General features: G+C 41.3%; 1 protein-coding gene across 2 annotated transcripts in view; it reads right to left on the bottom strand.

The window, feature by feature from the left end:
- RAVER2 (ribonucleoprotein, PTB binding 2) overlaps window positions 1–24,229 on the bottom strand; it is a 105,599-nt gene extending 81,370 nt beyond the window's left edge. Inside the window, exon 1 of one of the 2 annotated variants that reach the window (XM_058538223.1) lies at window positions 23,925–24,229. In XM_058538223.1, the coding sequence (XP_058394206.1) occupies window positions 23,925–24,167 (243 nt within the window). In that variant the 5' untranslated portion in view covers window positions 24,168–24,229. The remainder of the gene's footprint in view (window positions 1–23,924) is intronic. The other variant, XM_058538221.1, reaches the window with a different exon arrangement.
- Between the last annotated feature and the right edge of the window lie 1,796 nt (window positions 24,230–26,025).

The raw sequence follows: 26,025 nt of genomic DNA, 5'->3' as shown, positions 1-26,025 counted from the left end.
CATCTGTTGCCAATACTCCTCTTTTTGCTGAGGAAGATTGGTCCTGGGCTAACATCTGTGCCCATCTTCCTCTACTTTATATGTAGGACGCCTGCCACAGCATGGCTTGATAAGTCATGCATAGGTCCATGCCCAGGATCTGAACCTGCAAACCCCAGGCTGTCAAAGCGGAGCATGACAGCCACAGAACTTAACCACTACGCCACTGGGCCGGCCCCAATTTTGTCTTTTTTCATGGCTGAGTAGTATTCCATTATACATATACATATATACCACATCTTCTTTACCCACTTATCAGTTGATGGGCATTTGGGTTGCTTCCACATCTTGGCTATTGTGAATAACGCTGCAATAAACATAGGGGTGCATAAATCTCTTTGAATTGCTGATTTCAACATATTTGGATAAATACCCAGTAGTGGGATAGCTGGACCGTATGGTATTTCTATCTTTAATTTTTTGAGAAATCTCCATACTATTTTCCATAGTGGCTGCACCAGATTGCATACCCACAAGCAGTGTATGAGGGTTCTCTTTTCTCCACATCCTCTCCAACATTTGTTATTTTGTGTCTTGTTAATTACAGCCATTCTGAAAGGTATAAGATTTAGGATTCTTTATTCTATTTCTGTGCAGAATGTCACTGGGACTCTGATTGGGATTGCACTGAATCTGTAGATTACTTTCAGTAATATGGACATTTTAACTATGTTTATTCTTCCAATCCATGAGCATAGAATATCTTTCTATTTCTTTATGTCTTCTTCAGTTCCCTTCAATAATGTCTTATACTTTTTAGTGTACAGGTCTTTTGCATCGTTGGTTAAATTTATTCCTAGATATTTTATTCTTTTTGTTGAGCGTGTAAATAAGATTGTATTCTTGACTTCTCTTTCTGCTAGTTCATTATTAGCATATAGAAATGCAACTGATTTTTCTAAGTTGATTTTATACACTGTAACTTTGCTGTAGTTGTTGATTATTTCTAACAGTTTTCTGGTGGATTCTTTAGGGTCTTGTACATATAGAATTATGTTGTCTGCAAACAGCAAGAGTTTCACTTTCTCCTTTCCAATTTGGATACTTTTTCTTTCTTTCTCTTGCCTAATTGTTCTGGCCAAAACCTCCAGTGCTATATTCAACAGGAGTGGCGAGAGTGGCACCCTTGTCTTGTCCCTGTTCTCAGAGGGATGGTTTTCAGTTTTCCCCTGTTGAGTATGAAGTTGGCTGTGGGCCTGTCATATATAGCCTTCATTATGTTGAGGTACTTTTCTTCTATACCCCTTTTATTGAGAGTTTTTATCATAAATAGATGTTGGATCTTATCAAATGCTTTCTCTGCATCTACTGAAATGATCACATGGTTTTTATTCCTCATTTTGTTAATGTGGTGTATCACACTGATTGGTTTGCGGATGTGAAACCATCCTTGCGTCCCTGGTATAAATCCCACTTGATCATGGTGTATGATCCTTTTAAAGTATTGCTGTATTCGGTTTTCCAATATTTTTTTTCTTTTTTTTGTGTGTGAGGAAGATCAGCCCTGAACTAACACCCATACCAATCCTCCTCTTTTTTTGTTGTTGTTTTTTTGCTGAGGAAGTCTGGCCCTGGACTAACATCCGTGCCCATCTTCCTCCACTTTATATGGGACACCACCACAGCATGGCCTGACAAGCAGTGCCTCTGTGCACGCCCAGGATCCGAACTCAGGCCACCAGCAGCGGAGTGCGTGCACTTAACTGCTACACCACGGGGCCGGACCCATCAGTTTTCCAATATTTTGTTGAGGATTTTTGCATCTGTGTTCATCAGCAATATTGGCCTATAATTTTCCTTCTTTGCGTTGTCCTTGTCTGGCTTTGGGATCAGGGTGATGTTGACCTCATAAAATGTGTTAGGAAGTGTTCCATCTTCTTCAATTTTTTGGAATTGTTTGAGAAGGATAGGTATTAAATCTTCTCTAAATGTTTGGTAGAATTCTTGACAGAAGCCATATGGTTCTGGACTTTTACTTTTTGGGAGGTTTTTGATTACTGTTTCAATCTCTTTACTTGTGATTGGTCTATTCCGATTCTCTATTTCTTCTTGATTCAGTTTTGGGAGGTTGTATGATTCTAAGAATTTATCCATTTCTTCTAGATTGTCCAACTTGTTGGCATATAGTTTTTCATAGTATTCTCTTATAATCTTTTGTAGTTCTGTGGTATCCATTGTAATTTCTCCGTTATCATTTCTAATATTATTTGTTTGAGCCTTCTCTTTTTTTCTTAGTGAGTCTGGCCTAAGGTTTGTCAATTTTGTTTACCTTCTCAAAGAACCAGCTCTTAGTTTCATTGATCCTTTCTACTGTTTTTTTTGGTTTCAATTTCATTTATTTCTGATCTAATTTTTATTATTTCCCTCCTTCTGCTGGCTTTGTTCTTCTTATTCTAGTTCTGTTAGGTGTAGTTTTAAGATTGTTTATTTGATATTTTTCTCATTTGTTAAGGTGGGCCTGTATTGCTATGAATTTCCCTCTTAGGACTGCTTTTGCTGCATCCCATATGAGTTGGTATGGGTCCATTTTCATTTTTCTCCAGATATTTTTTGATTTCTCCTTTAATTTCTTCCGTGATCCATTGGTTGTTCAGAAGCATGTTATTTAGTCTCCACATATTTGTCATTTTCCCAGCTTTTTTCTTGTAGTTGACTTCTAGTTTCATAGCATTTTGGTCAGAAAAGATGCTTGATATGATTTCAATCTTCTTAAATTTATTGAGGCTTGCCTTGTTTCCCAACATATGGTCTGTCTTTCAGAATGTTCCATGTGCACTTGAGAAGAATGTGCATTCTGCTGCTTTTGGATGGAGTGTTCTATATATATCTATTAAGTCCATCTGATCTAGCATTTCATTTAAATCCACTATTTCCTTGTTGACTTTCTGTCTGGATGATCTATCCACTGATGTAAGTGGTGTGTTGAGGTCCCCTACTATTATTGTGTTGCTGTTAATTTCTCCCATTAGGTCTGTTAATAGTTTCTTTATATACTTTGGTGCTCCTGTGTTAGGTGCATATGTATTCATAAGTGTTATGGCCTCTTGGTGGAATGTCCCTTTTATCATTATATACTGCCCCTCTTTGTCTCTCATTGTCTTTTTTATCTTGAAGTCTGCTTTGTCCGATATAAGTATGGCAACACCTGCTTTCTTTCATTTGCCATTTGCTTGGAGGATCGTCTTCCATCCCTTCACTCTGAGCCTATATTTCTCTTTAGAGCTGAGATGTATTCTCTGGAGGCACATATTGTTGGGTCTTGTTTTTTAATCCATCCAGCTACTCTATGTCTTTTGATTGGAGCATTCAATCCATTTACATTTAGAGTGATTATTGATATATGAGGGCTTAATATTGCCATTTTATTTTTTGTTTTCCAGTTGTTCTATATTTCCATTGTTCCTCTTCCCTTGAATTTCTGACTGCCATTTCAGTTTAGTGGTTTCCTATGATGGTTTTCTCTTTATTTATGAATTGTGGCTCTGCTCTGATTTTTTGTTTAGTGGTTACCGTGAGTTTTGTATAAATGATCTCATAGATGAGATAGTCCATTTTCTGATAGCTTCTTGTCTCCATTAGCCTAAGCAGGTTCCATAAGTATGGCAACACCTGCTTTCCCATTCCTCTTCTGAGTTTTTTGTTTTTGGCGAGGAAGATTCACCCTGAGCTAACATCTGTGCCAATCTTCATCTATTTTATATGTGGGATGCCTCCACAGCACGGCTGATGAGTAGAATAGGTCCGCGCCTGGGATCCAAACCCACGAACCTGGGCCACCGAAGCAGACTGTGCGGAAATTTAACCACTCAGCAATGGGGCCAGTTCTTCCCCTTCTGAGTTATTCTTGTCAAAAATTATTCTGTAGCCAGCCATGATGGCCTAGTGGTTAAAGTTTGGTGCACTCTGCTTAACAGCCTAGGTTTGGTTCCTGAGGGTGGAACACCACCACTCATCTGTCAGTAGCCATGCTGGGGCGGTGGCTCACATAGAAGAACTAGAAGGACCTGCAACTAGAACATACAACTATGTAGTGGGGCTTTGAGGAGGAAAAACAAAAAACAAATTATTCTGTTTTGTTTTGTGAGTTTATGACCAAATTGAAGTGTTTATAGTTATGCTTGATGCTTTCCTTCCCTTTATCTTTTATAAGTGTTTACTAACGTGTTCTGAGAGTTGAAATTTTCTGATTTTGTCTATTTATCTCCCTGCTCAAAGCTTGGTAAACCTTTGCCTTTTTGTTTCAGGTATGAGGGCTTCCTTCAACATTTCTTGTAGTGGGCATCTTGTGGTGATGAACTCCCTCAGCTTTTGTTTATCTGGGAAAGCTTTTATTTCTCCATCATATCTGAAGGATAGTTTTGCTGGATAGAGTATTCTTGGCTGAAAGTTTTTGTCTTTTAGTATTTTGAATATATCATTCCATTCTCTCCTAGCCTGTAAGTTTTCTGCTGAGAAATCCGCTGAAAGCCTGATAGGGGTTCCGTTGTAGGCTATTTTCTTCCGCCTTGCTGCCCTAAATATTTTTTCTTTGTCATTGACTTTTGCCAGTTTTAATATTATATACCTTGGAGAAGGTCTTTTTACATTGATGTAAATAGGAGTGCTATTGGCTTCATGTAATTGTAAGTCCAGTTCCTTCCCCAGGTTTGGGAAGTTCTCAGCTATTATTTCTTTGAAAAAGCTCTCTGCTCCTTTCTTCCTCTCTTCTCCCTCTGGAATACCTATAATCATTATGTTGCATTTCCTAATTGAGTCCGATATTTCCTCATTTTTTAAAAATCTTAGTTCTCTCTCCTCCACCTGAAGCATTTCTGTATTTGTATACTCTAAATCACTAATTCTGTCCTCCATAACATCAGCTCTATCATTTAAGGACTCCAGATTATTTTTTATCTCATTAATTGTATTCTTCATCTCCAGAATTTGTTTGGTTTCTTTTTTAGAGTTTCAATCTCTTTGGTGAAATATTCCTTCTGCTCATTAATTTTATTCCTAAGGTCATTGAACTGTCTATCTGAGTTTTCTTGTAACTGAAGTTTCTTTGTGACAACTATTTTGAATTATCTGTCATTTAGATTGTAGATTTCTGTGAGTTCAGGATTGGTTTCTGGGGACTTGTCATTTTCCTTCTTCTCCGAGGTGTTACAGTAGTTTTTGATGGTGTTTGATGAACTGATCCTTTGCCAGGGCATTTGTAGTAGTATCAGGTCACAGATTCTACTTGCCACCTCTGGGGGTGGGCAGAAACTGTGTTTTATGAACCCACCACACCTGCTGCAGCTGCACTGGTAGGGCTCGTCTGCATTTGTCCACTTGGCGGGTCACACAGGCACACACAGGCGCTCTGGAGCAGAATTGCTGCCTTGGCAGGGGACTGGCTGAGCTGGTGCACCAGGTGGGAGGGGAGGGGCGCTTACTTTCATGCACATGGGCTGGCTCTTCGCTCACGGGAGGTTCACCTGAGCTGCTGCCCTTGGTGGGGGCTCCTTCGTGGGGGCTGAGCTATGCCACTTGGTAGAGAGTATTTCCACAGGTGGGGCCACTGGGGCATGGTGGGTGCTCCCATGGCTGGGTTGCAACTCTGAAAGCGAAAGCGTTTGCACACAGGCCTGGCTGCCCCCCGCCTCCTCTTACAGTTGTGCACCAGGTGCTGTGTGAGGACCCACGACCTAGATCGCTGCCACCAGGGAGGGGGAGGGATCTGCTCACCTCCTTCCACTGCTTCCTGGGGATCCAGTCCCCCCACCTTCAGATGTATGGCTGGATCTCTCAGATATCTTATTGTGCTTTGTAGGGAATCCTCTGTTGTTTAATGAATGTCTGTTTAGTTGTAACTTAAAAGGGAGAAACTAAGGGAACAACTCACTCCGCCAAGATGTTGATGTCACTCTCCTGCAGTTATTATTATTAGTGAGGAAGATTCACCCTGAGCTAACATCTGTGCCAACCTTCCTCTATTTTAAATGTAGGTCACCACCACAATATGGCTGATGAGCAGTGTAGGTCCACCCTTGGGATCCAAACCCGTGAACCCAGGCTGCCGAAGCGGAGTGCATCGAACTTAACCACCAGGCCATGGGACCAGCCCCATAGTTATTATTTTTTAAAGGAATGGACCATCACATCAGTGGACATTCTGATCCCAGATGGCAGAGGTATAGCCAACCTGTTCTATATTGCAAATGAATAAACTAAACCTACACAAGTGCTAGTATATTAAGTTCACAACATAAATTAATTCAATAACAATAATTCTTATTACCACTATTATTATAGTTAATGTTATTTTAGCTTTTACTAGGTAGCAGAGCACTGAACTCACTCCTTTTATTAAAAATCAAGAAACCAGAGCAGAGCAAAAGTCAAGTGACCTGTCAAAGTCTTATACCTCGTAAATTGCTGAGGGGAGATTCACCCATTGGTCTGGTTCCTGGGACCACACTCTTAACCTCTATGCCACACTGCCTTATTCCTTCCAGGATTAACTAAAAATAGTACACTACCACCAACAGTTACAAAAACAATACCACTAGTGTCCGAATAAGTGTTCATAGGGAAATGGAAAATAAATAAGAGGACAGTTACAGGTTGAGAAATATTTTCCCTTTCAACCCGAAGCAAGGGGGGAAAATAGAGTGATCTAATAGGGAAAGTATAAAAACAAAACTGGGTGAAAAAAGATAACCACCTGTGATAAGAAAGATAAGAAGGGTCAAGTTGATAATTTGTATTCCTTATTAATAAGTCAATATTAGAAATGTTTTAAAATATATATACTCACCAATTTGTAAAATATTGTTTGATGAATTATACAGTAATATGATCAATATACAGATTAGTTTACATACTACCACGGTAACTTTTTACGTGTTTTCTTTGACTTAAAAAAACATATACTATATTCTTTATTAAGAAAACATAACTCTCTCAATAGCATAACATATGCACCCTGCCAATCAGCTAATTTAATACTTCATAGAGAAAGTGACACAGTTTTGTTTGAAGGGATCCAGTTATGCTTTTAGTTGCACAGACTCTAATCCCTCATTTCACTAGTTAGCTGTCAGATGCCAGATGCAGAAGACATGATACTGCTCTTCACATTATCAAGTGTCAAATGACACGTTACATTACTCATTCAGCTGGGAATCACCTGGGAGAAATCTTAAGTATTCAAAGATACATTCTGCAACTTAGAAATTTTATTTTTTAAATGCCCATATTTCTAATCATAGCTTTTCTTTGTATCAGACATGGGATGCAGATTTTGCCAACTGGGAAACCTTACAAAACTTCCTGGGGAAAAAAAAGATTATTTTTCTCCATGTCCTGGTTGTTTTGACCCAGGCAAAAGTGGGTCACCCCTCAATTCAAGCCTCAGTAAGTTGGCCAAATTAAAAACTTAAAACCTGAAAGAGAGTCCTAACAACCTTTTGCCAAAATTCTACTATGCTCCACCACACAGAACCAAAAGGACTAAAATTATACATTCCTTTACTATTCTAGCTTTATGGCATTTCTATTAACTTACAAGACAATTTTAAGGAATGAAGTAGCAATTTTAATGGAAATACTTTGTCCTCTAGCTGGCAATAGCAGTTACAAATTTCTTCCAGTAAGATGAGTTCATCAAAATTGATAATTATGAGATAGCTTTAATAAGCTATTTCCAGACCAGATTCACTAAAACCCCCTGGAATTAAATGAAAAGTTTTGCACATATGAAATGCTTTCTGGGCAGAGGTTCAATAGCTTTCAACTCAAAGCAGTCAAAACCCCCCTAAAAGTTAAATAACCATTGTTCCAGCTGGTCTGGACTTCTTCCTGAATGAAACCCAGCCTTTGTTTTAAACTTGAATCACATTGTCTTCTAAGCCTTTCACAGACTTACTTTCATTTAAAAAAAAATTGTTCTAAGGAAGGCTATCATACGGTAAAGAACTCTTCTTTTAAAAACTACTTTTTTGGAATGAAAAAAAGAAACAAATATTTTTGTTGATTTTCTTTTAAAATTTTAAGTGATTTGCCAATACAAAAAGATTATTTGTAACATATGTCATGAGGCATAATAATGAAATAAGCACCCAGGATCTCACCGCCAAACTTAAAGACTAGAACATCAGCAACCCCATTCCCTGGATCTCTGCATTCCTTCTCTAGCCTTCCACCACCTCCCCCATAGCTGGAGCTCCTCCCGTAGGTACCTGTCCCCAGACAATATGTTGTTTTGGTTTACTTGTTTCTGAGCTTCATAAAAGTGGTATTATGCTATTTTTAATCTTCTATGCCTTGCTTTTTATACTCAATATTATGTTTCTAAAATTCACTCACGTTCCACGTGGCTGTTGTTCATCTATTCACTACTGTTTGATAGTCCGTTCTGTGATTACAGTATGATTCATCTATCAATTTTTCTATCAGTGAATATTTGGTTTATTTCCAGGTTGTTGTTTTCCTACTTATACATTTTTTAAAACTACTGTCACATTCTTAGAAATTTTACATGTCTCCGGGTGTCATGTGCAAGAGTTTCTGAGGGAGTGAAATTCCTGGGCTGTACACCTACAAATGATTGTCTTGACCAGAAAGTGCCAACATCTTTGCTGAATGGTTGTATCAGTTCACATTCCTATCAACAACATACAGGGGTCCTTACAATGCTTGGTCTTATCAGATACTTAAATTCTGTCAATTTAAGGGATATAAAACTATACCTCGTGGTTTTATTTTGCATTCCTTTGATTAATACTGTAGGGCATTGTGATGGTTAGTATTATGTGTCAACTGGGCTATAGTATCCAGTTATTTAAACATAAATCTAGGTGTTGCTGTGAAGGTATTTTGTAGATGTGGTTAATATCTACAATCACTTTACTCCAAGTAAAGGAGATCATCTTAGTTAGCGTGGGCGGGCCTCATCCAATCAGTTGAAGGCCTTAAGAGCAAAAACTGAGGTTTCCTGGAGAAGAAGTTCTGCCTCAAGACTATAGCATCAACACCTGCCTGAGTTTCTAGGCTGCTGGTATGCCCTACAGATTTTGGATCTGCCAGCCCCCACAATCACTCTCTCTCTATACAGATGTATAAAAGTACATATTAATATAAATATTATATGTAATCTGTTTCTCTGAAGAACTCTGATACAGGCATATTTTCATGTTTATTTTCCATTTATTTCCTCTTCTGAAAAACATTTATTCATCTCTATTGCCCATTTTTCTATTGCGTTTGTCTTTTCTTTTATTGACTTGTAGGATTTTTGTTTGTTTGTTTTTTGGTTATTTTTTAAACATATTCTGGATACTAATCCCTTGTTGGGAACTACATTTATAAATGTATTCCCTAGAACTTAAGTGGTCTGTCATTTTGTTTATTTGTGGTTCCTTTTGGTGAAGAGAAGTTTTTCATTTTAATGAAGCCAAATTTATCAATTTTTTCCAATTTGTGTCATAAGAAATCCTCTCCTACTCAAGATCATAAAGATATTTTGTCTTCCAACAGTTTTTAAATTTTCCTTTCACTTGTCAGTTTTTAGTCAGTTGGACTTAGCATGTTATGCCACCTACAATCTCCAGTACAATCTTGAATAGAAGTGATTCTGCTATTGCTCCCAATCTCAGGGGAAAAGTTTTCAATATTTCACTGTTGAACATAATTGCTTTTGGTTTTTCTAGATAATCTTTAGGTTTGAGGAAGTTCTCTTCTATTCCTGTTTGCTATGAGTTTTTATTACAAATGAGTGTTAAATTTTATCGAATGCTTTTTCTGCATTTACTGAGATGACTTAGTCCCACCTTCATGTCAGTGATCTCCAAATTCCTTTTTCCACCTCAAACTTCTCTCCCAGGCTCTTAACTTATACATGCTTTTGCTTGCTTGGAACTGCATTTGAATGTTACACATCAGATAATACTTTTTTTTTGGCCCACACAGGGCCTATCATATAATACCTTTCATGATATTAGCTGAGTTAATGTGGTGTGAATTTTAACTTGGCTAAATTTTTAACAGCTTTCAGTGTAGCTATTTTGCTGGAAAGTTCATGTGAATACCAACTTTTTACCACAGGAACATTTTGACTTGGCCTAAAAAAAATTAATAAACTTTCAGCTTTTTTATTAGCCGTATAATAATAATAATTTACTGAGCGCTCACTTTACCCCAGGCACTTCATAGACATTATCTCATTTAATCCTAAGAACGCGGTGAGCTGGATTTTAAAGCTGGATTTTATTACCCAGATGTTAAAGATGAGGACATTGAGGTCTAGTGAAATGAAGTGACTTGCACAGACAGGACAGTGTGTGACAGATCCAGGATTCAGACCCAGGCTGACAGACTCCAGAGCAAAAACAACAAGCTACTACACCACCTTGTATCTTACAGATCACCAATACAAAAATAAAGTCTACCAGGTATTCTTTCCATCACATTCCTAAAGCTTACTGCCTCACTGACCTCCTAACCTTAGAATGGGGATCAGGGTAAGAACAAAGTTTGGGAGATAAAAACAAAAAAATGTAATTTTACCTTTTGACAGCTGGAAATTGGATTGCATCTCTCCTTTGTTTACATATTTCAATGGATCCTCATTTCCCTTAAGATAAAATCCAAACTCCCTTCTATGGCTTACAATCATCTGCTCCTGCTTCCTGTGCCAGCCTTCTACCTCAAGCTCTATGCCTCAGCCACAATGAACTAGGTTTTGGCCTTGCTTTTTCTTGTCTTTAGGACTCGGGACATCTTGTTACTACCGCTACGAATACGCTACACGTCTCTCTTTCTCTCCGTTCCCCTACCTTCTCTCTCCCTGGGCCTCAGCTTAGATGAGCATCTCTAAGGAGCCTTTCTGAACTCTCAAGTATGGGTTAGACACCTCGATTTCCCTTCTGCTCCCATAGCATGTTTTACTTTCCCCATCACAACACTGATAGCACCTATCATCTGTATTTTAACTCCTCATACGCCCCTATCTTCATTAGATTGTTGGCTTAGCAACAGCAAATACCACGTACCTGCCTTGTTCATACACAGATCCAACATCTACCACAAAACGGACCTTCGATGTTTGTGAAATGTGTGCATATTTGTTTCCACAAATTGCCTTTGTCAACCCCAACACAGCATACTGCTTACTGAGATTATTTTAAAATCTTAACATAAACTAATATATGTTTAAAGTGCTCAAAAAGAAAAAAATTGAAAATATACTTTCTTTACACTAACCTAAAACATACCTCGCTTCTTTAAAAGAAAATATTTACATCCCTGAAGTTAATTAATATTATATGTCTATCGATAAGAGGTTCTCCTTGAGCAGGTTGCCTGCAGACGTCCCAAGGAAGAGCACTTCAATCCCCAGAAGACATTTAGACGACTGTCCCTCCCAAAGAATAGCCCTACATAAGTCACAATCTCTTCCTCTCCAAAGCACAAAGGGTTTTTTCTTTCAAATATCACCTGGATGTACTACTGTATTAGTTTCTAGTGCAACAAACTACCACAAATTAATCTGCTTAAAACAACACCCATTTATCATCGCTCAGCTCTGTAGGTCAGAGTCCAGGCGGCCTCAGATAGGTTCTCCACTGAGGGTCTCTTGAGGCCAGAGTTAAGGTGTCAGGCAGGCAGGGCCCTCACCCATTTTCTCACTGGCCGTCCGCTCTCAGCTCCTGGAGAGAAAGTCCTTGTATGGGGCCCACTCCATCTTCAAACCTGCAACAGTGCATCAAACCCTTCCTGTGCTTCAAATCAGCTGACTTCTCCTTCTGCTACGAGCTCGAGAAAATTCTCTGCTTTAAAGGGCTAGAATGATCAGACTGGGCCCACTCGGACAACCTCCCTTTTAATAACCCTAAGTAAACTGAGTAGTAACCTTAATTACATCTGCAAAAATCCCTTTTTGTCATGTAACATAACAATTACACACGTGATATCTTGTTACATTCACAGTTCCATGGATTAGAAATCTTCTGGGACCATTTTTTAAATTCTACTGACCACAACTACCACTAATAATAGATAGCGCTTACTGTACACTTACACATACTTTACACAAAATGTCTTATTTAATATCTCAGGGTTCAGAGCTCAAGCCAGGTGAAGAGGAATCTGCACAGGAGGAAAACCCAGCACACAGCGTCAGAACTCAGGCAAGGCAAGGAGGCCACCTGGCTGGTGGACCAGCCCAGTCCAGGAGGACAGAGCCTGCGAGGGATGAGCTGGGCATCCGCATGGGGGAGGGGGCAGCCATCTGTGGTGGTGATGGGAGATTTATTACATAAAAGGAGATTGTTCCAATAAGTAAATATATTAAGGATAATGAACACCAGGTTTCTCATGGTCAGAAAAAGGAGTGACAAATACGGAACGAGCGAAAAGTAGAATGAACTCTATGGTGTCAGACTGCAATGGGATGCATCCGTGTGAACACGTTACTTTCGACAGGCAGACAGACAGAGGTGTAAATATATGTGTGTATACACACACAGTTTACATATTCTCCAGCTCTGTCTTCCAAGAGCACCTGATGGCAGGGACACCTCAATGGCAATGAGTACACCTAGCTCCCAGATCCTGGCTTCTTAACAGTGCTGTCCCCTAAAAGAAACCAGGCCCTGTAAGAGTCATCTAGGGCTGCCATACCAAAATACCACAGACTGGGGGCCTTAAACAACAGAAATTTATTTTCTCACAGTTCTGGAAGCTACAATTCCAAGATCAAGGTTCTAGTTGATTTGGTTTCTGGTGAGATCTCGCTTCCTGGCCTATAGACGGCCACCTTTGCACCATGTCCTCACATGGCCTTTCCTTGGTGCTTGCACACATTGGTGGGAGGGGTGGGGTGTGAGGCACACAGCAGACAGAGAGCTCTCTGGTGTTTTTCCTTATAAGGGCACTAATCCTATCAGATCAGGGCCCCACCCTTATGACTTCATTTAATTACCTCCATAGCGGCCTCATCTCCAAATACAGCCACACTGGGGGTTGGGGCTTCAACATATGAATCGAGGGAACACAAATATTCATTCACTCCATAACAGGTGCCTTCACGAAATGGCTGATTCCAGGGCTGGAGCACAGAGAGTACAAAATAAGTTGCAACATCTTGTTGTGTCAAAAGCGAAGGGAGCACTCAGTGAATGATGGGGACGTGTCAAAAGGACACTGGACCCTTCTCTTAAGTGTATGCTGGAATTAGTAACTTGTTTCCAAAGAACAGTGAAGGGGAAGAATAGTGTCTTTACCGAGGAGTGAGGCAGCAGACATCATCTTAGGCAAATGATCAGGGTTAACATCACCAGCGGTAAATCAGGTTAACGTCACACATTCCCTGAAATGATGTGATCAGAAGAGCACTTCACCTGTGTGGGATTCTTCCCAAAATTCCAGAACCCTAATCTCTCCTGAAAAAATATTATACAAACCCACATTAAGGGGCACTCTAAAAGATATCTGACCAAAACCATCAAGGTCATGAAAAACCAAGTAAGACTGAGAAACTGGTACAGAATGAAGACTAAGGAGACATGATTAAATGCAATGTGGTCCCTGGGCTGCAGCCTGGAACAGAAAAACGACATAAGTGAAAAAACTAAGAAATCCAAACAAAGTCTACAGTTTAGCTAATAATAATGTACCAACCAATCGGGCCGGCCCCGTGGCTTGGTGGTTAAGTGCGTGCGCTCCGCTGCTGGCAGCCCGGGTTCGGATCCCGGGCGCGCACCGAGGCACCACTTCTCCGTCCATCCTGAGGCCGAGTCCCACATACAGCAACTAGAAGGATGTGCAACTATGACATACAACTATCTACTGGGGCTTTGGGGGGAAAAAATAAATAAATAAAATCTTTAAAAAAAAAATAATAATAATGTACCAATGTTAATTTCTTAGTCTTGACTAACATACCTCGGTTATGTGGGGAAACTGGGTAAAGAATCTATGGAAACTCTATGTACTATCTTTGTAACTTTTTTTGTAAATCTAAAATTATTCTAAAATAAGAAAAAGAGGACACAGGAGCCAGCTTGAAGAAGCTCCCACTGCCCAAATCTAAAACAATTTAAGCTTCAAAATAAATAATCACAGTAATGGAGTATAACTCACTGAACACAGGAAACCATGAGCTATTTTGTATATAAATTGAACACTTGAAAAGGAACAGAATATTTACACAGTCTTCAGTATCTCCCCTCAAAATCCTTATTAATTACAAAGGGAAAAACTCTGCTTGGAGAAGCCTGGCAAAATATGACTTTAACAGAAGTGAACCAAAGTGATCCAAGTTACCTTTATCAACAGTGGGACAAACCTAAAACATGCACCTCCTGTGACAGTCCTGCCAAGGACACATAGCTTGAATCTAATCATGAAGAAACATCAGACAAACCCAAACTGAAGGACATTCTATAATATAACTGCCTGTAATCTACAAGGGTCAAGGTCATAAAAGTCAAGGAAAGACTGGGGAGTTATCCCAGACGGAAGACGACCAGAGAGATACGACAACAAAGTGCCACATCTGATTCGGAACTGGATCCTTTCACTGTAAAGGATGTTAATGGGACAACTGGCAAAACTTACACGTGGTCTGAGGACCAGATGGCAGAATTCTGACTCTAAATGCAGGGATGGGGTTGTATGGGACGATGTCCAAGTTTGTAGGAAACACACAATAAAGTGCTGGGGCTACTAGTAGGGCAGCAGGTCAGCACTCACTCTCCAACAGTTCGGGAAAAAACGTTCTTTGTATCGTACTTACAACTTTTCTGTAAAGTTTGAGATTTCTGTAAGCTTGAGATTATTTCAAAATTGAAAACTTCCCAGATTCACAAGTCTGTGTTTATTGCCATTGCTTCTACTCTAAATCAGGCACAGGGGGCAAAAAACCCACAAGGTATAAAGTCAGAGAAACAGAGACTAACCTGGAATCAAAAGCAAGTGATTACGCTTTTGGTAATAGAAGATCCAAAGTCCAGGAAATAAAGGCAAGCAGGTAATCACTGTGGTGGGTGAGGAGAGATATAAAAACCAACTGGCTGGGCAAAGTGGGTGGGGCAGGGCTGGGCAGGAGGGAATGGGGCTGGGCGGGAGGGGGTGGCACCAAGAGAGGCAAAGGATACCGTACAAACACAGGCTCAAATCCAGTGAACTCTACTGTGATTTTGGCAGTCAGGTGATAACAAACAGTTAACAGAAAGCTTCAAGCACACAAAGAAAATGTACAAGCATAGGGAAGAGGGCAATATGTTCACAAATCTAAACATGATGATAGTAAGTAAGCACAAAATTAAGCACCAAATGCCTAGAAAACAAGTTTAGGGACTCACAAATCTAACAACAGAGAGAAACTTTTTTCTTAGCAATAAATACTTATTGTGAAGAACACTGAACAATGCTATGCACAATAGTCTTGACATGTTTTAAAGAGAAACATTCTTCATATCAATCTTTAACTTTTAATAGACATTAAGGGGGAATACTATACATAGCTCCCTGTAAACCTCTTAAGAATAAACTTTTGTGAGCATCCGCTCCGTGCCGGACACAGCACCTAGAGATCAGTCACGTGTTGCTGGGTGGTCAGAGGACAAAGAGCTTCTACATCAAACATGAAGCGACACGGCTGACTTTTTAGAAAGAAAAGTAAGAAGCCTGATTTATATTCTTGCCCAGATGGAGGACTGTCCCACCTACGGAGGAATGTGGCCCTCAGAAGTTCCCTTCTCAAGCAGCAGCTCTGGATCTGCTTAGGCGGTCCACACTCAGGTGAAGACCCAAAGACAGGATCAAAGTTACACTGGCCTGGAAAGGCGCTTCTCGGCCTGCGGCTACCATCCCCAGTGAGCTCAGGGGTAAATTACGAGAGCGCAGATTTCTGTGTGCCTATGAATATTAGCACTTTTTTGGAGAGAGGGTTATAGCTTTGAACTTACTCATAAGCCATAAACAGTGGACTGATTGAACAATTCTAAGTGAACGGAGCGAGTTCACTGCCAAAAACGCTAACATGGTCTCACGATGCAAAATTTGCTCATCTTACAAACCAATCCTGAGTTTGCCAGGCACATTAACAGAAGTGTAACATTTAGAACACAGCAGGTGAGGAGTCCTCTTCTGTTTTAAATTTCCCTCGGAACAATGCGTCAGGTTCTGGGTTAAACAGTGGTGATACAGAGGTAAACATTACATGATCCCTGTCCTTGCAAACACTGACAATACAGCGTGTGTGGAGGGGAATTACAATTATAATACAATATGGGATAAGAATATGAGCTTTGGAATCAAACAGACATTAGTTTTTCTCCACTCTACCACTAATTAGCTGAATGACCTTAGGCAAATTGCCTGACATTAATTTTGCATCGTTTCCCTAACAATAAAATGGGAATAAGAAATTCTGATCTTATTCTGATCTCTTTTACAGCCTTGAAATGAGAATTAAATATAATGTAAACGAAGCACAATATACAGTGCCTGGCAACAGCAGGCACCTGATAAACAGAGGTTGTTACTGTTATTATAGATATCCAGGGGAAAGAGACATTTGTTCCAGCTGAAGGATTACAGGGAGATCTCAACTAGATAACCATGCTCAATTTTGGGCGCCACATTTTAACAGCTACAATGACCAAGTGGTAGTGGTATGTGTTCAGAGAAAAATCAGTAAAATGGTGCCGAGACTCGGACTCGTGTCCTAAAAACAAGTGGTATGGAGGAACTGAAGTTATAAGTTAAAAAGAGAATGCCATAAATTCTCTATATTACTGCAGAGAAGTTGGATCAAAAAATCAAAATTTCAGGGAAATAAATTTCATAAATTCAATAAAATAAAACATTTATAAGAAAGAAAGCTATCTGAAGATGGAGTAGGATACCCTACAAAGCAGTGATTTCCTTGAAACTATAGGTGTTAAAAGTGTGCTAGAATTCATGTGCTGAGGACTCTGTAAATATAGTCATACATTCAATATTAAGCAACAAGATTAGATGAAATTTCTACCACCCCATCTTCTTCCAATACTGAGATTTTATGTTTTTTTATTAAAATTCTATATTAGTTAGGATACAACATAAGATCCAACTTGAAATCAATGAAACAATAAAAGAAATTTAATGGCTTGCATAACCATGAAATCCAGAGAGAAGTCGAGTTGCAGATAGAGTTTGATCAGGGCTCCAGTTCGGCTTCTCTACTTTTTTTTTCAGGTCAGTCCTCCTTTGGATGTCTGCTCTGTTCTCAGACTGTCAGCCGCAATCAGGGTGATATGTCCCTGCATTCATCTCCAGCAGGAAGAAAGAGAATCACTTACCTTAACAAGCAAACAAAAGTCCTAAGCTTCTCTTTTACACCAGGCTGAAATAACCACTATGGCCAAGGGGCTGCCATGTACTGACTGGCTTAGGCCCAGGTTACTGCCCGTCCTGTAACCAATTCCAATGGCAAAAGGGAAGAATCTGTTTGTTAGTGTATGTCACCCCTACAGATGGGGATAGAGATCAAACCCACCCAGACCATATAGTTCTAAATCACGAGGGAGGGGTAGGTTCTCAAAGGAAAATCTGGGTGCCATTAGGAAAGACAAGAAGAATGCAGACTGGCTAGGCAACAGCATCAGGGTCTCCCCGAGAAACACATGGCACACTCAAAAACTAAGTAATTGGAGAGCATTTCTTTAAGAGACTATCTACATAGGCATAAAGAAAGCCTATGGTTAGCAACAGTGCCCTACAACCCCTAGACCTAAGGAGGCAAGGGAATGATTATGACAACCGAGAGGGCTTAGTTGCAGGGAGAGAGAGTGTCACTGGCAAGAAAACGTGACCTTTGAAAGAGGAAACAGCCAACCCAAGGTAACCTGGTAGAGAGAGAGCTGAGTGAATAAATGCTCCAATCTCTCCCACCTCCGCCCTTTGATCTCCCACTAGTGGCTCTGGCCAAATGCAACCAGAAGCCAGAGGATAAGAGAGGTCTGTTAGTGCACTCCACAGCACAGGTAAGCCTCCCAGGACACAGAGCAGGTGAGAAGGGTGGAGGCAGACCTGGAGGAACAAATGGAAGAGATTCAGTACAGCAACCATGGACCATCCCCTACAAACAAGCATGAGCCAAGATATATAACACAGACAAGTGTTCCAGGTGGTCTGATCTTCCCCCTTCTCACTTACCAGCCCTCTCCGTGCACACTCTCCCCTTACCGTAAGGCAACTGTCTCTTTAGGCAAACAAAATACAAATAAAGCTAGGGTTTTGGATAAGCAATTATAGAATCTTTAAATATATAGATAATTTTGTTTATTTACATTTAACATTCCTTCATTTGTCTGTTTCAGCTGGGCTAAGTCGAGTTAAGCATAAAGCTTTTCGCCCACAGATAAGAAATGGGTCCTGGAAGCCACAAAGGGCCACTGGCCACAAGGAAGGGAAGACAAAGTGCAAATGAAGAATTGAGACAAACTCAGGGGTTAGTGACAGGGACCCCTTTGAAGCAACAGCCTTCCATCAGACCTGAGCTCATTTGATGCCTCCCTGATCCTCTGAACCTTGTTTATCTCAAGAGCAATTCCCCTAAACACAGCTCCTTCTTGAGTGGCTGACCTGAGACACAGGTGCGCCCATCCATGATTTGCAGCTGGGAGCGTCTCTGCTCCTGGACAAAGCTGATTAGATGTTATTGTACTATTTAGAGTCATCTCACACTTCAGAAGCATCATAGCTGAAACAGGTGTTAAAACGCTAACTAGCAAAATGAAACACCGTCCCCCATATTTTTTCTACGGGAAAACAGGCTGCAAGTCCAAAAAATAACTTATACGCATAATCCGTTCATTAATTAGGGAAGCGGTCTATAAACCACCAGAAAGTTCCTTCGACTGCTTGTTAACACCCAGCATCGGAAGCTAACCACCAAGTGCTCCTCGAGTGTGTTCTCAGGGCAGAGAACAAGCATTGCTGAAACACTTGTCAAGAATTTCTGCCAAGACTAGACACTTACCCAGACAGTGGTGTCCCAGAAATCTAGAAGTATATTCCTCTAGCAGCTTTCAGTGCCCTTGTGACATTGGGACTAGGATAATAAAATCATGGAAAAGAAGTGGAACCCATAATTCAATTCTGGTTAACCACATTAGAAAAGAAAATGTAATAGATAATTTTAAGTAGTACAAACCACACTAAGAAAAGTAACTTGCGGAAGTAAGCAAAATGGCATTCTCAGTAAGAAAAAGAATAATTTCAAAATGTGAAAACATCTCAGTATTGTCAAGAAAAAGTGGTGACTAGCAGCCCTATTTTAAAAAGAGGCAATAATTACTGAATATATTGTTAGAGAAAACAAATAACGTCTATTTTTAAATCCCACAGTTAAAGAACACAAAGCATATGAGAAAATTCTATTGGTGTTTGACTAATGTAAAAGAAAAATGGGAATAAGTAGCTTTTAAAAAGAAAACCAACCAGTGTTTCCTACATCTGGTGGTCTGTTATTCTACAAGTGCTTAGCTGATAACACTATGCTTTCAAATGGGCCTCTGTGAATTAACCATCAAGCTTCTCAATTAACTACCATAATACAGCACTTCACAGGGAAGTTAATAACACCCAAAGAGAGACAATAGGATGTTTCTTCTATTACTGATCTGGCTGTTAGCTCTAAGCACTTCACATTTTCTTCTAATTACACAATAAAATCTCTTTCAGATTTTAAAAGAAACACAACAAAAATAAAACACATGTACACACAAATGACAAGAAACTGAGTGAACTCAAATGATACAGAAAATAAATGCCACTGTTTTCTCCATGTTGAAACTCCAGCAACAATGCTATTGAAACAGAACCAGGTTAACCATAAAATATAAACAATTTATAGAAATGCAATAAAAAGCACATATTAAGGCATTACCTTAATTAATCAAAATTCTTAATTCAGAGTTGCAAAAGACTATTCGCACACACAATGGCCATTCTGAATAGGAACCAGTGTTCACAACATCGTTATGATTCACTATAAATAATTATAATACTTATTATAAATATTATTCATGATAATCACTATAATTACATTTCAAAACACTAACATTCAAAGATATAACTATAAATATCCAAATCACAGTGGCAGGAAGGACTTAGGGATCTAGGTAGCTTGATGAAACTAGAATCCAATGCAGGACTAATCAGAAATGAGACTGGAAATGTAGACAGAAGCCAAGCCACAAAAAGCCTAGAAGCTTAGGTTTCTATCCTATCACACCATGCTTTCCAAACTGAGCTCTGAGTAGTCCACGGAAATAAAGGAGAATGGAAAAATCATAGGATAAATAAGGTGCATCTTCCACAAGCATCAAGTTTCTGAAACAAAATTTGGAGGCAAGTTCAACAAATTTAAGTCACTCTTTTTATATCAAATCCAATTTCACTAGTAGAACATAAAATTAATTGAATTCTTCAGACAGCACAGGCAGCTTCAAAGCAATTTCACACCTGCAGGAAGCTAATTCAGGTTCACCATTCCTTACAATTTGAGGAAAAGAGACAAGATGAGGGACAATTTGAGGAAAAGTTTGAGAAGCAGCGTTGGGAACGCGAAGTCAAAGATTTTTTTTTGGAGAGTGACAGGACCAGATTTGTGCTTTGGGAAGCTCTCTCAAGGGAAGCAGTAAGCAGGATGGGCTAAAACATACAAGACAGGACAATCACAAGGGCAGGTGACAAACAGAAAACTTGTAATAGTCTTTGCAAGAGATGCAAAGGACACGGACCAGAGGGGAGGCCCTGAAAACAGAGGGCTAGGACTGGAGAAAGCGTAGGAGGCCGACCAGACAGCACCTACTGGCCGCACAGTAACTACGCAACGAGACAGCCTTTGAGAACTTATTAGTATAAAGGTGTTCATTTTTTCCAAGCTAGTGTTCCTGTAAGGTATTTGATATAGGTACCTTTAAAAGCTCCCACTGAAAAATAATACTTTCAGTGTGCCTTCTCATCACAGAAGTGTAAAGCTGTGGAATGCTATTATAAATCTGTCTTACCAAAAATTAAAGAAAATTTGGATAAGATTTATGACAATTACGTTTAATGAAGAAAATACTCATGTTTTCAAAATGTTAAAAAAAAGTTATTGGGCTTCTACTAATCAGTTACCAACGTAGCTTTCCTAGAGACATAACCATACAGTTTGAGAACTAGAGTTAGGAATGGTGTTAATTCTTAACATGATATTCTAAAATAAATGCACGAACGAACACAGACTCGTATAGAAAAGAACAAGAATTCAAGTATTTAAAATCCCTGATTACTTAACTGAACAAAAAGTGATAACTTTTTTTTAACCATGTTAGTCATTTCATCAGGAGTAAATATGTAGTGTAGCCAGCTGATAGCTACTAAAAGGCACAAAATAAAATTAAAATTAAACTTTCATTAGTAAATTGACAGTAAAATGCAGCCACTAAGAAAAAACAGACGTTAGAATTGTTACGGGAAATAAAAGATAAAATACAAAAAATCCTTGCAGAATATATTCATGAAAATACTACAACTTGAGAAAATGTATATGTAAATATTAATTTTATTGGACCAATAAAAATAGCAATTCTCAATCTAAGTAACCTAAAGAAAAGCCTGTCTCTTAATTCCTGTTAGAAATTAGCATACTTTGGTCTATTCTACTTATTTATGTAACACAGACCACTGATAGTTACAACATGATTGTGATCAGAAAACTAGCAAAGGAACAAGTCTGGAAGATGATAGGAAAAAAAACACACTACTCAAACAAACATTATCTGTAATCAAATATTGATCTGCTTAGATTTTAAAACTACACATCAGAAATATTAAAAAAAACTTATTATGGAAATCACTACAGGAAAAACAAAATCAATGCTAGAACAAGTCTGGAAACTAGTCTCTAAGTCCTAACAACTTTTTTGCTTTTAGATGAAACTCTTCAGCTCTCAAAAAGCAAGGCATAATAATTTAACATAAAAATTTAAGACATTTTACTCGGCAGTAAAAGACACATCCATACACACGGATCTTATAACAATTTTATTCAATAGTTCACGCCTGCTATCTTACAGAAAATCCTAAGATTGAGGCTAAACATAAATTCATAACAGAGAAGGAATATCTCAAAAATACGAATCAGTGTAATTCTCATAAAATTCTCACCATCACTAACACCAGGTAATGAAAACCTTTTATTAGACCCTTTTGATGTATTTTTTCATGTCTCTCGAGAAGAGAAATGAGAAAGATACCAACAGCAAAGCAAGAAGAGACTGTCTAGAATTTTGGGTCCAAATATTTTTAGAATTAATGCAAGGAAATGTGATAAGAAAAATAGTTGACATTCTTACAAAGGAAATCAAGACACCTCTCCATCCCTCTTCTAGATTATCTACACAGAGAGCTGCTATTTCTTCAACTTGTTTTTTTAAACACCATCTGCCTCTTCCAAGCGCTTCTCTTTCTGAGCTCCCCTGCTGTCCTCTATTTGCTCGGGCAGGAGAAAGTTGTTTCTGTGAAAGCAGTCCATTGCAGTGGTCCTTACAGGCAGCATCACAAAACATGACCTGCCTCATGGGAAGTACACGACGATGGAAAGAGTTGAAGGAGGGATGACATACACAATACTAACAGAGACTTTTTTACATTGCTTTTTGAAACAAAATGGCCCCTCGTGCCTATGGGTTATAAGGTTATACGCTCACATTTATTGCGAGAGGCCATGTGAGGTCTGATTACACAGAAACGAGGCGTTGGTCTCATTATTTTATGGATCTTATGGAAGAACTGCCCTGCAATTATCAATAGCCAGCCCTCTGCAATTCCATGCATCCCGTTACAGGAGGAACTACATGAACTGGCCCATCTCTGCAACTACCAGGACAGCCCACCTTCCCCATCCACACAGAGCATATAAATTCAAGTTATAAGTGAAATATACGTGAACATGTAGACAATTAAGAAACCCTAAAGAATAAAAAAAGAAAGATCTCATTTCTTGGTTAAAAAAAAAAAAAAAAAACATAGTATACATACGCCCAGGAAAAGAAAAATAATATCCCACGTTAGCAACGGTTATCCTTAAGTGTTGGAAATGCAGGCGACTTCTGTTTCCCCCTTTGCGCTTCTCTGTATTTTCTCGCTTTCCTACAATGAGCATGTAACTTTGGCAATCGAGGGGGAAAAAGTCAAACAGATGCAGAGCTTCTCATCTGAAAGCAACAGTTAATCTGGATCAGACACCGAGTAGCCTGTCTTTGAGCCTCTCCGAGTTACACCTCCTCCAGTCCTCGGCACGGCCGAAGACCGCCGCGAGGCCCCCGGGGCGCAGGAGGACCTCTCTACGCCGGGGCCTCCGCAGGCTGAGCCCACACAGTTGTTTCATACAAACTTGGTCAAGCGCTTCTGCAGCGGCAAAACTCGCTCCCAGCTCGCCCGTGACCCCGCCCCCATGGCACACCAGGTCCCCAGGACCCCAGGCGGGACCCTCCGCCCCTCTCACGGGGCTCCCGAAGACTTGGCCCCCCAAATCTGTGCTGCCCAGCTCACCTCCACTCTCCTTCCCCTCCTGCTCGCCCGACCCCTTCCCCCATACACACCCCCGGGCCACCCGGGCAGGCAGGAGCGGGCCGGACTTCCAAGCAGCCGCCCCTGATTCCCGTGACTTTGGACAAGCCGCTTCGCCTCTCGCAGCCTCGGTTTCCTATCTGCCACTCTCGCCGGGGGACCGCCACGGTGCAAAAGCGACCGCCCGTGCTCGTCGCTCTGCGCCCACCCCTCCCGCCCCGCCCGCTGCACGGCGGCCGGCCCCGGCCGGAGCCCTGGGGGCGGCTTCTCCCCGGAGCCCGGCCGGCGCCCCGCGCCCGTCCCCGCACCTGGCAGCTGCTGTCCTGGGGCAAGTTCTTCACCAGGATTTTCCGGCGGTTGCTCAGCTCCCGGCGCATCCGCTGCAGCCGCGCCGCCACCTCCTCGGGCTGCAGCGCGGCGGGCGCGGGGCCCCGGGCGTCCTCGTGCGCCCCGGCCGAGGGGCCCGGCCCCGGCCCCGGCCCCCGCCCCGGCCCCGCCGCGCCGCCCAGGCCCGCGCCCCGCTCGCCGCCGTCTCCCGCCGCCGCCGCCATCTTCCGGGCGCCCCGCGGCTGCGGGCTCCTCGGAGGGAGGCTCGAGGGGAAGCGGGGCGAGCGGCGGGGGGAGGCGCCGGGCCCCCGCGGGGCGGGCGGGAGGAGGGGCGGCGGGCGGGGAGGAAACCTGAGCGCCGGAGAGCCGCCCGCCCCTCCGAACCTCCCGGCCCCCTCCCGCGCGCCGCGCTCCCCGGGCCCCGGCGCCGCCTCGCGGACACCTGCGCCGGCTGCCTCCCGCCGCGCCGTGGACGCCCGGGTCGCGGCTCCGCGGAGGCGCCCCTTGGCGGCGGCTTCCAGGGGGACCCGTCCCCGCGCGGCCTCCGCACGTGACCCCGCCGCTGTCCCCGGCCCCCTGGGAACCCCGCGCTGGGGCGGCTCGGGGGCTGCAGAGCGAACACCGGCTCCCCAGACCCGGGAGGCGTCCTGCTGCTGTGCTCAAGATGTGCGCGATTGGCAATGAAGTTTGAGTTTACAGTGAAAAATAAAATGTGAGGTTTTCTAGGGAGTACAAAGAGATATTCTGGAGGAAATTTTATATACTTGGAAAAACCTGATCGCAGAGTATTTTCCTCGCTGTGCACCGGAAAGCCAGTGCCTTCACCCGCCCCTCCAGACCCTGTTGTACGATTCCTAACGTCAAACCTGGAGGGTTGCATATGCAACGCATAGAGCGAGGCTGAAACAAAGACTGAAATGAAAGAGGAGCTGTGGCAGAGGGCTGGGGAAGACGCCGCTGGGAACATCATCTTAATTGAAACTTGGAGAGTTACATTATAGAACTATACTTACTCAGTCATGCTATCAGATCCAACAATGTGGCAGCCTTTGACTGGCACCAGGCCAAGTGACCGTCATCAGAGAGAACCGTGCGTCTTAAGTATGCAGCGTGCAGATACACTCGCAAAAAAGGCCTGTTTAACATCAGTATTATTCCGTTAGGGGAAAGTATTTTAAATGTAACCAAAAAATAAAAACAAAGGTTTAAAAAAATACCATATGTTCACTACTAACACTGTGCCCCTGCATATTTCTAAGTACTTTACATATATTTCATTGACTCTTCACAATAATCCAGTTTTATTTTAGGTTCTATTTTCCTCACTTTACGCATGAAGAAATGGAGTTTGGTCTGCTCAATTCTAAAGCCCAATGCTCTTTTTTTTTTTTTTTTAATTTTTATTTATTTATTTTTCCCCCAAAGCCCCAGTAGATAGTTGTATGTCATAGCTGCACACCCTTCTAGTTGCTGTATGTGGGATGCCGCCTCAGCATGGCCGGAGAAGCCGTGCGTTGGTGCGCACCCGGGATCCGAACCTGGGCTGCCAGCATCGGAGCGCACGCACTTAACCGCTAAGCCACGGGGCCGGCCCCCAATGCTCTTAATAATATAAAAAGATTCATCTGTAATCCCAAAATAATCACTGCTAATATTCCTGAATTTATTCTCTGCCAGTAGATAGTTGTATCACCAAAATGATTCTGCAGTACACCCATGGTCATAGCAGCGCTATTCCCAATGGCCAAAGGGTGGAAACAACCCAAATGCCCATCTACCAATGAACAGACAAACAAATTGTAGTATACACACACAATAGAATATTATTCAGCCATAAAAAGGAATAAAGTATGGCTGCAAGGCAGATGACCCTCTGAAACATGATGGTAAGTGAAAGAAGCCAGACACAAAGGTCACACGTTGAATGATTCCATTTATATGAGATATCCAGAATAAGGAAATACATAGAGACAGACACAGGTTGGTGATTACCAGGGATTGAAGGACAGCAGAGTGGGAAGCAACTGCTTAATCCGCACGGGTTTCCTTTTGGGGTGATGAAGATGTTTTGGAACCAGACAG

The sequence above is a fragment of the Diceros bicornis genome, chromosome 4 (assembly GCF_020826845.1).
Source record: "Diceros bicornis minor isolate mBicDic1 chromosome 4, mDicBic1.mat.cur, whole genome shotgun sequence".
Classification (NCBI taxonomy): Eukaryota; Metazoa; Chordata; class Mammalia; order Perissodactyla; family Rhinocerotidae; genus Diceros; species Diceros bicornis.
Note: the sequence above shows the minus strand (reverse complement) of the source record. Positions and strands in the feature narration are given on the sequence as shown.